Source organism: Patella vulgata, chromosome 8 (assembly GCF_932274485.2).
Source record: "Patella vulgata chromosome 8, xgPatVulg1.2, whole genome shotgun sequence".
NCBI lineage: Eukaryota > Metazoa > Mollusca > Gastropoda > Patellidae > Patella > Patella vulgata.
The window spans coordinates 11,477,321-11,493,136 of NC_065886.2; the positions used below are offsets into that span (position 1 = coordinate 11,477,321).

The following is a 15,816-nucleotide window of genomic DNA, read 5'->3' on the forward strand; positions in this document are numbered from 1 at the left end:
TTGGCTGCACGTAAAAGATCCCTTGGCAGTTGGAATTCGATATAAGAGTAGGCTTTCAGGACAACCCCCCCCCCCCATAGCACACTTTAAGGCGTATGCCCGTCTGTATTAGTCCAGTCAGAGCAGAACAGTAGGACGTTAAACCCCATTTCATTTCATTTCTTTTTTAATTTCAGAAATTGTTAGTATTTAAAGATGTGGCTAATAAAGTTTGTTATATTGATAAACTGGAAGGAACATTTGAAGAAGGTGTAGCTTTACTTGCTCAAAAGGTAAAATATGTTTTATTTTCATATCATTCAGTAACCAAAGTCAAATAATCGACCAAATATCGATTTTAATCGAAGTCAATTGAATATCGATTTTCATTGAAGTAAATTGAATATCGATTTTAATCGAAATCAATTTATTATGGATTTTAGTCGAAGTCAATTGATTATCGATTATATCTTGCAGGTTATGGTTTAATTGATTTGTGTTAGAAAACCTTAACTTGAGCAGGAAGTCAATGCATAATAATATTCATGTTTATTTTCTTCTCTACAGACAAGAAGCACCCCAACACCATCCAAACGAGTACATACCAGTAATGAACCAATCGATGAATATATTTTAAGAAAATTTGCTGGAGATACTATTGCAGACCATTGTAGAGATATTCCAGCATATTGGCTTATTGATGAAGTCGACGGAGGTAACTATAACTTATAAGCAATAATTGCAGGGAAAAGCAAACAGGCGCAGGTATAGTAGTAGTTCACTTCGGAAAGTTCGCTGAATGGACGAAGTCCTCTGATCACCCTAGATAACAAACCTCATCTCCCAACCCTCCGTGTTTCGAGATAAGAGTTGGCCCTATTAACTTCAACGTAGCAAATGTGGGAGCAATTCGCATCCGGCATTAGCAAACAACATTGACAATATTTTTCATCAAAAACAACGATTGATTATTGTTATTTATAATATTTCTACTACACCCAACTCCAATTAAGCATACAATCTTACCTGAAACGGGTACAAATCCCTTCTTTTTAAATCAAAGCGACAGTAGACATTTTAAATTTACGTCTGTAACACATAAAGGCATGGCCTCGTGTGCAATAGCCAATCAAAGTACTAATCTGATCCGAGTTGCGCAGTAGTAATACGCCGTAATTATGAACGTCCGAATCAATTTTGATAAAAACAACGCTTGATTGTCAATATTTGCTGATAAATTAATGTTGTTTCAGTAGATTGGACTGCGTATGTGTAATAAGTACTAATAGTATAAAATTAACTTATTTTTAAGATGGTACATGCATTAATAAAGAAATTGAGTTTGCCACTTGCAACTAAAGGCATCCAATCGTAGCTAAAAACAAGCACATCAGTATTTCTCAGCGTTTTTAGTGAACATAGTGAGATTAATCTGCCTATTGCAGGCCTTTCTTTAGGCCTTAAATGTTATATAAACTATTAATTAGACATTATTAACATGACAATACCATAATGAACTCTCGATGTCATCGGATACCTCCGATATTAAGTAGATTAGAACGATTCTGCCATATTTTAATTTAATCTAAAAATGGTGGTTACAATTAACGCACAAATCTTGTCAAAACTTCAAAGGCTAATATTTTCGCTCGCAATAAAGAAATTTGAATGAAATTTTCAGTATATTCATTTTAAATTATCTATTTTCGATCTATTATAGCAAGAATGGCAAGCTTTTTTTTTATCTGAATCTTACATTATGTATCTTTAAGTTGCAATATAAAATAATACCACTCTACTCTGACTTCAGTTTGAAAACCTTACATCTCTTTTTTCAGCGTAATCTTTCTTTGTTCGCCAAAGAGAATTATTTCTTGCGACATCTCACCCAAATTGATAATAATCTAATAATATTTTAAAATAGAATTTTGCGATTCAAAGACATATACAAAAGGCCGTAATGGCGGGCCAATTCAAACTTGTCGCGAGAAAAATAGAAGGTAAGAACGTTGGGTGTAGTGTACTATTTTCCTTAATTTCATAATACGGACGCACATAGGAACGGTTTGAGGACTTTGTCCATTCAGAGATCATTACGAAAAGAACTATAGTAATGCCTGTACAATGCACAAATGGTAGATTTCCACCCAATTTATTATGTAACTTTGTATTTATAATAATAATAACCGTTTTATATAGCGCTGAATATTCAGTCCGACGGACTACTCTGTGGGGCTTTATTTTGTTATATGCTGTTATATACGAATAAAACATGATGGAAGTTCATTTCTTTCAACACCTGTTTACATCTGGGGGGTTGGATGGCCGAATGGTTAGCACGTGTACGCTGTATCATAAGGTCTGTCATTGAGTCAACGGGCGTGGTTTCGATTCCCTGGTTGTACGTGACAAGGAGTAGGGTCGCCTGTCCAACCTCGTGGGTTTTCTCTGGGTCCTCCGGTTTCCTCCCACTGCTAAAGACCCCTACACGCAAGAGAATTATTGAAATAAAATGGAACCATGTGTTAGTCCCGAAATGACCTAGTTTGTGTCGAGTGGACGTTAAACCCCATTTCTCTCGCTTTCTGTGTGTTTACATCTTTCAAATGCATGGTACGTAATTTTATTGATTTGAGGGGAGCTAACTCTTGAAATTAACAAGGACCTTTTATAACAAAGACCTTTTAGTAATGAATAAAACCTGATATCAATATGAAAGTATCCAAACATCCAAATTTATGACGTAGTTGTATTTGTATCGTATAAGTAAACGCATGCCCTATCACAAATAACTGTCGATTATATTTGTTGTTTTTTTTGGGTTTTTTACAGTTGATGTGGAGCCAAGTAAAGAAATGAAAGTAATGGCGTGTCATCGGGTTATCATAATCGTCCGCGTCGTCGTCGTTGCACAATAATATCCTTGGTCTCCTAAACATTATCCTTATGTCAAATTATTCAGTTTTGTCCAACCCTCTAAACTTATTTTATCTGAAAGTCTTATATTTCTTTTGAATCAAATTGATTCAATAACCCCACTTTGTCTGTCGTTGGGGTGTGGGCGGGGGTGCCGAATGAGTAGCACTTGCACACTGTATCCAACCTCGTGGGTTTTCTCCGGATCCTCCGGTTTACTTCCACTGCCAAAGACCCCAACGCGCAAGCGAATTATTGAAATAAAATTGAACCATGTGTTAGTCCCGAAATGACCTAGTTTCTGTCCAGTGGACGTTCACCCCCCCCCCTTTCTCTCTCTCTCTCTCTCTCTCTCTCTAGTCTGTTGTTGATATATTCATCGTCTTTCCCTTTACTTTTCTCGAAGGATATAATATTTTTGGAAACAAATAGTGCATATTATGTTCTGTGTACATAAACCTGTGTTTGTAAATATAATAAATGTGTTTTATTAACTAAGTAATTTGATATAAACCATATAGTTAGTTATATGGAATACTCCCACTAATTTATATCTCTTCGGGTTTACGAAACATAATACGCCGAATCTGTCAAGATGTTAAAACGCACAAAAACACCATAATCCTGTTTATAAAACAAAAGATATAAAATCTGGGAGGGTGAATGGCCGAATGGTTAGCGTGTACGCGCTGCATCATAAGGTCTGTCATTGAGTCAACTGGCGTGGTTTCGCCTGTCCAACCTCGTGGGTTTTCTCCGGGTCCTCCGGTTTCGTCCCACTGCTAATGACCCCTACACGCAAGCGAATTATTGAAATAAAATTGAACCATGTGTTAGTCCCGAAATGACCTAGTTTGTGTCGAGTGGACGTTAAATCCCATTTCTCTCTCATTGAGTCAACTGGCGTGGTTTCGATTCCCTGGTTGTACGTGACAAGGAGTAGGGTCTCCTGTCCAACCTTGCCTGTGAAATCGCGTGAGGTTTCTCTGGGTCCTCCGGTTTCGTCCCACTGCTAAAGACCCCAACGTGCAAGCGAATTATTGAAATGAAATTGAACCATATGTTAGACTCGAAATGACCTAGTTAAACCCCATTTTTCCCACTCTCCCAGTTGATATCTAATTCGGCATTAAAACTTACCACGAGACCAGTTTGGGCCAATAGCAAAAAAAAAAATGACTGTTTTGTGGCGGGATAAAAGCAGAGAGAAATGGGAATTAACGTCCACTTGACACAACACAAACTTTCAGGATAAAACAACGTACAATTCTATTTCAATAATTCCCTTTCGCCTAAGGGTCGTTAGCAGTGGTAGAAAACCACCCAATGACAGACCATATGATCTAAAGCACACGCGTTAAAAGCACTCGGTTATCCGAATTCAGATAAATTTTCCAAAGAAATAAAATCGGGCATATTACTTATTACACTGTTTCATAACATTACCCCAAAATCCATGACAATTTCTCGGGGAACAAAGTTTGACGATGATTTCTGGATGTCTGGAACAATTTATGGCAGTTATTATGGTAGGTCTGTATAGTAGGTCGGTGTTGGCCGAGAAAGTTCATCGGGTTTTCCGGCGTGGTCTCTCCTTGTCATTGGCGCAGGACAGAGGAGAGAGAGAGAGAAGTGGGGTTTAACGTCCACTCAACACAAACTAGGTCATTTCGGGACAAACACACGGTTCAATTTTATTTCAATAATTCGCTTGCGCGTAGGGGTCTTTAGCAGTGGGAGGAAACTGGAGGACCCGGAGAAAACCCACGAGGTTTGACAGGCGACCCTACTCCTTGCCACATACAACCGGGGAATCGAAACCCCGCCAGTTGACCCAATGACAGACCGTATGTAGGACAGTGGGCCTGACAAGGACATCTGTCTAGTCGTTCGGATGCGACGAAAAACCGATGTCCCGTGTAAACATTGGCGTGTACGTAAAAGATCCGCTGGCAGTTGGAATTTGATATAAGCGTAGCCCCCCACCCTTTGATGCAACGTTTCGGGCATTATTCACGTATCAGGGGAGACAACTACCTTGGATTAAATGGCTGCAGACCACCATTAATTTCCCCATTGACTTCAATGTTAATTCTGGCCTCTTTGCCCACCTCCAACTTTTCCCCAAATTTTCGTTGGGCCAAATGCTTTTTACTACAGACAGATTTGTATGAGGTTGATAACCAAAGTTTTGAGATACACAAACTTGAAGAAGCATACTAAAAACATGTAACTAGTACATATCACCGTAGCCAACCTGATAACCCCGTTATCCTTCCGCCTCAAAATCATGAATATTTGCCAAAACCTGGCAGAAAATGTTAATTCAAACCATCTTCGTCCGTTATAGACCGAAAAATCAACAAAAATGGGCATGCAAAAGGGGAGAAAAGAGACAGAAAGAGAATTGCTATAAATAGGCGAACTACAATTTGTGGGTATCGAGATGGTGAAATTTAATGGTGGTCTTCCTCCGAATGATGCGTCTCACTTCTTCGTCAGTAACTCTCCAGTTTTGCAAGTTTTGCAGATTGGTTGAGATTTCATTTGAACATATGCAGCCAAGCCCCCCCCCCCCTTCCTTTAATCCAGCCCTGCAAACCCCAAACAAAAAATAAAAGAATTAAAGACTGAGAGTTATACATGTTTTATTGTATCCTTTCATACAGCCTGACAAGCATGCATCCTGTATCACATTCTTACATATAACAAATAGGTCGACCACGATAAAAACAAACACAGAAGCTACAGCATAAAGCACGTGCATAGATAGAATTAACAATTTTATATTACATTTCAAAGCCCAGATGGAAGACATTAGAACAAAGGGTATTGGCTATAATACGGAGATCCGTGTATCCGAATTACGTAGTTGGGTGTTTTTTCTAGTTTCATCTCTTGCATTAAAACTAGATTACATTTTCGTTCCGTTTAATTTCCTAACCTTAAAATATCAAACGAAACGAAATTTAAATCTGGTTTTCTCTGAACCGGCCGTTCTAACACCCAACGTAGAATTTCTACAACCATGTTTATTTCATACAACCCGGGAAGAGAAGCGAAACATATTTTGTCATCACCGTACACGCTATTATTATTCAGTTCACAATTTTTGACTTAAAACATCACTGTCTTCCTCGACAGCCAAAGAGATGTTTGACTAAAAAGCTATGTACTGAGACCCAACGACTAGACTTTGTATAGCTTCTTGGGTTACAATGCTCCACTATAGTCAAAGTCACTGTAACACATAAGCTATTTTTAAAATAATTTCGTAGACTGAAATTAATTTCTTTATTAACTGCAAGCTTCTGTTATCCTCCCTCACATGGATGTGTGAAATGGCTATTTATATGAAATAAAAAGTTCCAGTCTAGAATTATCTTTGCTCATGATTGATCATTCTTGAAAAAAAAACCAGTATGTCACTGGTTGTCTTTCTAGAATTTTAATCTAATGAACACGACCCCCTCCCTTTTCACCCTGTATTAGACTATATCAAAATCCCAGGGCATGCTCTAGAAAACTGAAAATAACAAATTTTAAGTCTTGTTATCTTCTTATTGGCCCAGAATTAAAAACCAAGGCACATACGTTAGCTCTTGGCCAATAAAAAGAGGGTTGACTGAAAACATGCCAGACTCGGTTTAGGAGAAATGGGCCAATGAGAGCTCAGGCCTAATAATCTATGTCAACTAAGTATCGATTCTATGTTAAAATTTCAAATGGCTTTATGGCCATCGAATACGACAATAGAAACGTATAAATGTAAGAAAATATATTTAGTTGTTTATTTGTAGTAATACTGTGTGTAAAAATGGAAGACTAGATGAAATACCAATCTGACTAAACTATCTTTCTCTATTTCATTTCGTTTTTGTTGTTTTATTCTACTTTCGAAATTCGAACTGTAAAATGACAAAACTTAACATAATCGGAGGACTCATTTCTATTTTATTTCGTTGGTTTTTTTTTCTACTTTCGAAATTCGAACTATATCACAACAAGATGAAATAGAACCTGTATCAATTACGTTTCCATTTTCTACTTTCGAAATTCGAACCAAAATAGGATCTCTGTCTCTATCTCAATTTCGAAATGTGAATTGTAAAATGAAATGAAATAGGATCTGGCTTTATTTCATTACGTTTTCGAAACTTGAACTATACAATAACGAAACGAAATCAGATTGGCGTTTTAATCAGATTGGTTAAACAAAGAAACAAAGTCAGGAGAATCACAGCTTCACAAAACGGTTAATAATAATGCTGATGCCTAACACTCCAAAACTGTTAACGTAGACTTTTCAAGGCTACGGACTTTTCATTGAGTAAGAATGAACATCCTATAATAACACATCTTGATTCTAGGCCAATAAAATGGCAAGATACTTAAAATATTTTACCTTTCCGAGATTCAGGCACCTGCATTATTTGATAAACTGAGATATGTTCTGCAAACACGATCCATAATATTAACTTTCTTATACATTCATACATTCAACCATGGTATTAATATTTTTAGAAAACCAAAATAACCAAATTGTGCTAAAAAATGTAGTAGAAAAATGTTAATTCTTCTAATAATATACCGTTAGTAAAATAACATTGGTTTATGTGTACACTATGGCCATAGGCATTATCCAGATATAAAGTCTAAGCTATAATACGCATAGGTTTTAAAAGCAATGTTCGTAAAATACTATTCCTTTTACGTTAAAATATATTATTTACAATTGAAAAATTATTACAATTTTTCAGATTACGATTCTCTCCTTCTCAATTATAGCATTTCAAGTACCGTATTTAATCCTCTGCCAATTCATCTTGTGAAAATCAACTAGTTAAAAAAGACAATTTTGCTTTTTTGGGGATTCTGATATTTAAAAGAAAGTTTTTAGCACGGGTTTTGCTTCATTATGTATTGGTTTCGACAGCCTCTGCTTGGGCTGGTTCGGAAGCAACAGATGCCTTGGAAGGTGCTTTTTCTATCGGTTCTTCAAGACCATTGACTGCTTCTCCTGTGCCTTCGGCTGATCCATCTTTTGGTCCCGCGACTTCGTCAACTTTCGGTTGAGAGGTCTCATTTTCTTGTGACACATTACCATTTTCTTGTGGGATCTCGGCTGCAATTGAATCCGGTGCCTGTTCTGGCACAGATTCTTGCTTTGTTTCCTGTGATGCTTTTTCTGGTACAGATTCCGGCGCGGACTGTTCAGTTGCAGATTCTTGAGTGGCTTGGTCTGATGTGGATTCCTGTGGTGTTTGCTCTTGTGATGCGGATTCTAGTGGTGCTTGTTCTGGGTTGGATTCTTGTTGTGTCGATGTAGATTCTTTTGGGGCTTGTTCAGGTGTGGATTCCTGTGGGACTTGTTCTGGCGCCGATTCTTGTGGGGCTTGCTCCGGTTCAGATTCTTTTGGGATTTGTTCTGGTTCAGATTCTTTTGGGGCTTGCTCTTCCGTAGGTTCCTGTGGCGTCTGTTCTGGTGTAGATTCCTGTGGGACTTGTTCTGGTTCAGATTCTTTTGAGTCTTTTTCTGCTGTGGGGTCTTGTGGGACTGGTTCTGGTGCGGATTCCTGTGGGGCTTGTTCTGGTGTGGATTCCTGTGGTGCTTGCTCTGGTTCAGATTCTTTTGGTGTGGGGTCTTGTGGGACTGGTTCTGGTGCGGATTCCTGTGGGACTGGTTCTGGTGCCGATTCCTGTGGGGCTTGTTCTGGTGTGGATTCCTGTGGAGCTTGTTCTGGTTCAGATTCTTTTGGTGTGGGGTCTTGTGGGACTGGTTCTGGTGCGGATGGTGCGGATTCCTGTGGGACTGGTTCTGGTGCGGATTCCTGTGGGGCTTGTTCTGGTGTGGATTCCTGTGGCACTTGTTCTGGTTCAGATTCTTTTGGCGTAGGGTCTTGTGGGACTGGTTCTGGTGCGGATTCCTGTGGGGCCTGTTCTGGTGTGGATTCCTGTGGCGCTTGTTCTGGTTCAGATTCTTTTTGGGCTTGTTCTGGTGTGGCTTCTTGTGGTGATTCTTCCGGAGCGGATTCTTGTTGTGTCTGTTCAGGTGTGGCTTCTGTTTTGGGTTGTTGAGGAACCTGTTCGGATTCTGGTACCGGTACAGATTCCTCTTGCGCTTGCTCCTGTGCGGACTCTTGTGGGGTTTGGTCTGGTTCCGATTCAGTTTCCACCTTGGATACTGGTTGTTCTTGAGTAGGTTCCTGTTGTGCTTCTTCTGGAGCGGATTCTCCCGAAGGTGCTTGTTCCTCTACAGATTTCTGTGTTGCTTCGTCTTTGGGCTGTTCAACCTGGGCCGCCTCCTCAACAGGAGATTCCTGTTCAGCATTATTTGTTGAGTCTAATACTTTTGGTTCTTCGGCCAATTCCGATTCAGGTTTTGATTCTTCAGATTGGACTGGATCAGGGGTTATCTCTGATGTGGTGTCTTTGGTTGATGCCTCTTCTACGGGTGCCGAGACTGGCGTTTCAGCAGATTCCTGGACAGATGCATCAGTATCTGCTGGTGTTTCAACTGGTTTATCAGCTGGGGATTCTGCCGGTTTGTCAACTGGGGTCTCCGATGGTGTTTCTACTGAGGCCTCAACAGGCGTTTCTACGGGAGCTGCTGCCTCTGTAACTGGTTGTGATTCTAGTGTTTCAGCTGGGGTTTCAGCTGTTTCTACAGGAGCCTCGGAAGGGGTTTCAGCTGGGGTTTCTACAGGGGCCTCGACAGGTGTTTCTACTGGGGTTTCGGCTGGTATTTCTACTGGGACCTTGGCTTCGACAGGTGTTTCTACTGGGGCCTCTGCTGCTGTTTCTACTGGGACCCCTGCTGGGGTTTCTACTGGAGCATCGGCCTCGACAGGTGTTTGTACTGTAGCCTCGGCCTCGACAGGTGTTTCTACTGGTACCTGAGCTGGTGTTTCTGCTGGAGCTTCGACAGGTGTCTCAGATGGGATCTCGCCTGGTGATTCAGCTGCAGTTTCCGCTGGTGTTTCTACTGGAGCCTCGACCTCGATGGGCGTTTGTACTGCCGCCTCGGCCTCGGCAGGTGTTTCTACTGGGGCCTCAGCTGCGGTTTCTACTGGAGCTTCGGCAGGTGTTTCAGATTGGGTCTCGGTTGGTGATTCTACCGGAGTTTCCGCTAGTGTTTCAACAGGAGTTTCCGCTGGTGTTTCAACAGGAGTCTCTGCTGGTGTTTCTACTGGAGCCTCTGCAGGTGAGTCCGATGAAGCCTCTGCTGGCGTTTCTACTGGCGCTTCGGCAGGTGTTTCAGATGGGGTTTCTGCTGGGGCCTCGGTCTTGACAGGTGTTTCCACTTGAGCCTCGGTATCGACAGGGGTTTCCGACGAGGTCTCTGCTGGTGTTTCTGCTGGTGTTTCTGCTGGGGCCTCGGCCTTGACAGGTGTTTCTATTGGTGTCTCGGCATCGGTAGGTGTTTCTACTACAGCCTCGGCCTGCGCAAGGGTTTCTACTGGAGCAGCAACATCGGCAGGTGTTTCTACTGGGGCCTCGGCTGGTGTTTCTACAGAGCCCTCGGTTCCTGTTTCAGCAACAGGTTCTACGGGTGCGTCGACGGGTATTTCAGCTGGCGTCTCGGTTGGGGCTTCAGTAGGTGATTCAGAGGGCGTTTCTGCTTTGCTAGCTACTTGATCAGCTTCTGGAACAGATTCTACTGCATCATGAACCTCGGCATCTTCGTTTGCATTTGTAATATCGGACTGAGCATCTACTATAGTCTGAGACACGGCACCTTCAGTTGAATCTTGGAATTCTAATGTTTTCGTTGATAGTGCTGTATCCAAGGGTTGTTGAACAGCAGCCATTACTACTTCAGCTTCTACCGCTTCTAATTTTATGGATTCGTCGGGTTGCGGTTCGTTCGAGATGAGATCAGGAGGAGTGCTAAGTTTTCCTTCCACTGGCTCGGGTGGTGGAATGGCTGAACTGGAAGTTGGTGCTGAAGACACAACAATCTTCTCGTTGATAGGTAAGGGTTCTGGCTCTGGAAAGACAAAAGTGAAGCATAACATTAAAGTGAATGTTTAATAAGATTAATATATTACATGATACAATATTTGACCCCCACTATTATACGCTCACCAGCAGCATCCCTGTCATCCATGGAGGGGGGTAAACAGAATTCTGGATACTGTGGACAAGCCCAGTACAATGTTAAGAGGTTCGAAGCACTGGGGTATAGTGGTGTCGGGGTGGGGTGGGGGGTCTAAAGAATCTTGAATAACTATTATATTATTACATCATTGTCATTGCCAACGATTCAATGAATGTAGTGCTAAACAATGTCCCACTCAGAGAACAGGAGTTCTGTATGGACCGGTTGGTACAAAAATAATTTTTGTTTAGACGTAATTTGACTAACCAGTTATACCATCCATACAGTCAATGTGGAATAGCGCTATACAAATATGCACATTATTATATTCCAATTAAATTGTGTGTAGACTTGGAGACAAGTCTGTCGAGTCATTCGCTTAAATGTTCAAATTCTTCCGACGTTTTCAATGCCTGGATTATTTTTATAATTAGGCGAGGTCAAAGGTCAATTTCACAAGCACGTTAATACAATATAGACCAAGGACCGAACATGACATCATCGCCGGCACCTTGGAATTGTCCAAGTTTCATATCGGTCTTACTTGCATTAGTGAAATCCTTGGCTGTTTTCGAAGAATAACGCTTGGGGACTAGTTCCTGGCCCAATAGGATAAACACTGATATGCAACCAATCCCCTTCCAGTTACCTCCCTTTGTAAAGATTTGTGTTTCCGCTTACTATTCATAATTATTATTTTCCTGGTGGGCGTGATGGTGTCCCTTTAAATTATATAACGAACTACACGCACTGTTGTTAAGAGTATGTGGGTTCTGTTTTATCAAGGTTACTATAAATGTTAGATCAATGTGAAAACTATAATCTTTACTCGACGAGGATATGAACACCCGCATTCATGACCTTAGATCAATGACTATAGAAATAACACGGTAAACCGAATGCATGCTAAACCACAGATATGATGACGTATGTCTAAATCTGATATAGCTTTGACGTCATAACTTAGGTATGACGTTAGATATCAATGGCAGCCAGTTTTTTGGTATGCGGAATATGTATGTAAAGTGCGTATCTATTGCGTTCCGGCATTAACAGAATTTCTAGAACGGTTAAGACAAGTGTTTAGTACACTCTGACATAATAAATTATATATAGAATCAGATCAGACATTTTTATTGCAAAATGGCCGCGTGCCCGACTAAACATTGATACACACCTAGTAGGTCCTACTTGATAACCTGGGTTTTTTTTAGAAGTAACTATTAACACAAGTGGTAAATTAAAGATGGGATTGTTTACAACATGTTTGGCAACATTAGAAATACTTTAGGTGTGATAAACATAATGTTGGTATAACAGTAAAACGTAGATCCGTCAAACCACATTCGGTTTCAACGAGCCGCGGTAGCTCAGTGACTCACTGACCAGAAGGTCCCTAGTTAGGTCCATCTGTTGGCCGAAAAAGTACCCCGGGGATCTTTCTGTGTCGATTCCATTCATCGGTGGTGGAATACAGAGCATCTGGCAAGAAACCGTGTTTGGTCGTTCGGATGGGACGAAAACAGATGTGTGTACGTAAAGGAACCCTTAGCAATTAAAATTGAACGAAGAGTAAGCGGAAGCACCGCTGTTTGCGTATACTTTGCGTATATATTTGTCTTCAATAGCCCAGTTGGCACAGAACAGCGGGGAGTTAAACCCCATTTCATTTTATTTTCATTTCGTACCTTAGTTACACAAGAATTAAACATTTGAATGAGTAATAAATAAGGTGACGTTCTATTATTACCTGCATATAAATAGATAATAATAATAGACAACACGTCATGTAGCTCGTGAAACACCAGTCACGAGTATCAAAAGCAAGCCAACTCCATCAATAAATACGATAATAAACAAACAGTCGGTGGTAGATCAGCTTGACATTTACACATTACAGACAAGGTTAAGATAAAAACTGGCCAGAAATACACGTAGCTCGATATTCTTATACTCTCTATATCTAGACTACAACAGGAACGGTGTGTGTGTGTTGGGAGGGGGGGGGGCGTTATTCCCGACACCCCGGATGATCCATTCACTTGATTTGATGATTCCCCGGTTGTACGTGCCAAGGAGTAGGGTCGCCTGTCCTACATCTTGGGTTTTCTCCGGGTCGCCCCACTGCTAAAGACCCCTACGCGAAAAAGAATTATTGAAATAAAATTGAACAATATGTTAGTCCCGAAATTACCCAGGGCCCAGAGAATGGGTACTGGTAACACCCCATCACTCATTGCCATTTTGATGTAGTGCGCCGTGACGACTCGCAAGAGCACTCGATGCTACTCCACAGGGATAGTTTATTTAAAACTTTAATATGATTGTACAACGATGATGATGATAATCTGTAATAGATTGAACAATCCAAATATATCTTTAGTATATAAATTTAAAGAATATTGATGATGATGATGATGATGATGATGATGATGACTTCGATAATGATGAAGCAGATGATGATAATGATAATGACGACGTCGACAATGATGAAGCAGATGGTGATGATGATGACGACGACGATAATGATGAAGAAGAAAATGAGATAATAATGACGGTACCAATAGATAACCATAACAACACGTGGGACCAATATTTTGTGGACAAGAAAGGAAACCCTCGTCTAGAACTAATAAATAAACAAAATGACGAAATGAAGGCAATGAGATTGACATTTATTTTGTCCATCCAAGATTTCATCACTATTCAAGTGCACGGAAGATGGCTGACGGAAATGAGGAGTTACCGTTTCTATGAACTGGTATAATTATTAACACATTTATACATCCTATATACATTATATATATATATACATATACAATAACTATCAAGTTAGTTGTATACTAGTCAGTCAAATGATTTAACACACCTATCATATACACAATCACAAGTCATCTCAAAATCCTAATCATTAGGGAAGTGGTATAAGGTGTTCGCGAAAGAGCATGTGCCCGTGGCAGGACTTGCATACATATTATATACTAGTTGTATAAATCAATCAAATAGTTTAACACATACACATGAAATAAACAAGTTAACTCAATATGAAAACCATTAGGAAAGTGGCATAAGATGCTCTTGAAATAGCACGCGCCCTTGACAAACAAAACTTGCATAAGCTTAAACACGTTATACTAGTCAGTCAACCAGTTTAACACATACATGAAATACACAACCACAAGTCATCTCAACATTCCAATCATTAGGGAAGTGGTACAAGATGTTCGTGAAAGACAATGCATACTCACACATCAGATAACAACCTGCTTTAATGTAATGCAACGTATTCGTACTTCTATTGATAAAGTTAAATCCTTCTTACCGAACAAATAATGGTAGATATAGCTCAACAACGACCCCATTTTTCACGCCGGCCAACCTTGTCAACTTTGTTTTAGTTCAGTAATTATGAACCCGGTAACACTCACGTAATAATTGTCAATACGCTAGAAAAATACAAGCTTCGAGTTCGGCACGAGTCACCCTAGACAGCAAGGAAAATAAATATTTGACTTGCAGTTCTGTCGAACACGAGCCGTTCCTCTCTAACCCGGGTATGCAACAACAGGGGGGATAATCCTAGCTAATCAACGTATCGATAATAAATATTCCTCTATAAAATTACCCCACTTAAATCAATCGGGGAAACACGATTATTACTCATTAAAAAAAATTCATCCACGACCTACTTATTCAGGGTATCGCGTACAGTTGTTAAAACGCAACTCAGAGATGTTTTCAAATATACGGCTCGTTTCCAAGAATGCAATACATTTCTAAACAGTTACAGAAGAAATTTGAAAGTTATTTCTTATTTCCTTGAGTATAATCCAAGATATGTCAGGTCATATGTGTTTAACTGGGCTAATGAAAACGCGCATGCGTCATGCAGTTTGCTATGAGGAAAGTTTTGCGGTTGTTTCGGCCTACTTTTCATTGAATTACAACTGTCAAGGGTTGACCAGTCAATCTGAGTCTACCCTACTTGTACTTGCACACTTTCCTCATAATGCGATACATTAAAATAAAATATCCCCGACATTTAATTTGCAAGATGCTAATTGTAGGCTGGTTGGGGAGGTTCGGGAATTCCCCGAGTCCAAATTGATCGCTTTATATAAATGAGTATTTTGGGAGAGAGAGAAATGTGGTTTAACGACTACTCGACACAAACTAGGTCATTTCGGGAATAACATATGGTTTAATTTTATTTTAATAATTCGCTTGCGCGTTGGGGTATTTAGCAGTGGGAGGAAACCGGAGGACCCGGAGAAAACCCACGAGATTGGCCAGTTGACTCAATCACATGCCTTATGATATAGCGCGCACATGCCAACCATTCGGCCATCCAACCCCCCTGAGTATTTTGGAGAATAAGAACCCTAACCCTAACGTCTTTTAGAAGACTGAACTTGGACCCAATTTACTTTTTACCCCTCTTAAATTTAAAAGGGTCAGGGTTTGTATTCCCTAACTATCGTTTATATAAAGCGGCCATTTTAGACTCCGGAAATCCCAGAACCTCCCCAGTCCCCAACCGGCCTACATTAGCATCTCCCATTTAATTTACACGTAGCATTGACTCTAGAATGTCAACCATTCGAACCAATTCAAATTATCGTTATACATTTTTTAACACGGCTCTGGGCAGCAATGATAATGAGCCCCAAGTTTGGGCTTCTGAAATCCCCGTCCAAACTATCGCCGTATTTAGTTACACTATTCGTGATCGGAACACCTGACACCACATGTATTTTGTGAAACTAAACCTACATCAAGATACCTACTTGCCGGTTCATCCCGCACACAGAATATAGGAC

The 15,816-nt window shown here is 40.3% G+C and overlaps 2 protein-coding genes across 2 annotated transcripts; one reads left to right on the forward strand and one right to left on the reverse strand.

Annotated features, from left to right (window-relative positions):
- Positions 1-432: 432 nt before the first annotated feature.
- LOC126830569 (uncharacterized) lies at positions 433-8,601 on the reverse strand (the record flags this gene model as incomplete). Its single annotated transcript, XM_050560969.2, has 2 exons — positions 433-497; positions 8,550-8,601. Coding segments are annotated over 2 exons (117 nt in total), but the record flags the coding sequence as incomplete, so codon positions are not given.
- Positions 8,602-9,093: 492 nt separating this feature from the next.
- Positions 9,094-10,618, forward strand: LOC126830568 (fibroin heavy chain-like; the record flags this gene model as incomplete). The annotated part of the gene is made up of 2 exons (XM_056102819.1): positions 9,094-9,787; positions 10,202-10,618. Coding segments are annotated over 2 exons (1,026 nt in total), but the record flags the coding sequence as incomplete, so codon positions are not given.
- Between the last annotated feature and the right edge of the window lie 5,198 nt (positions 10,619-15,816).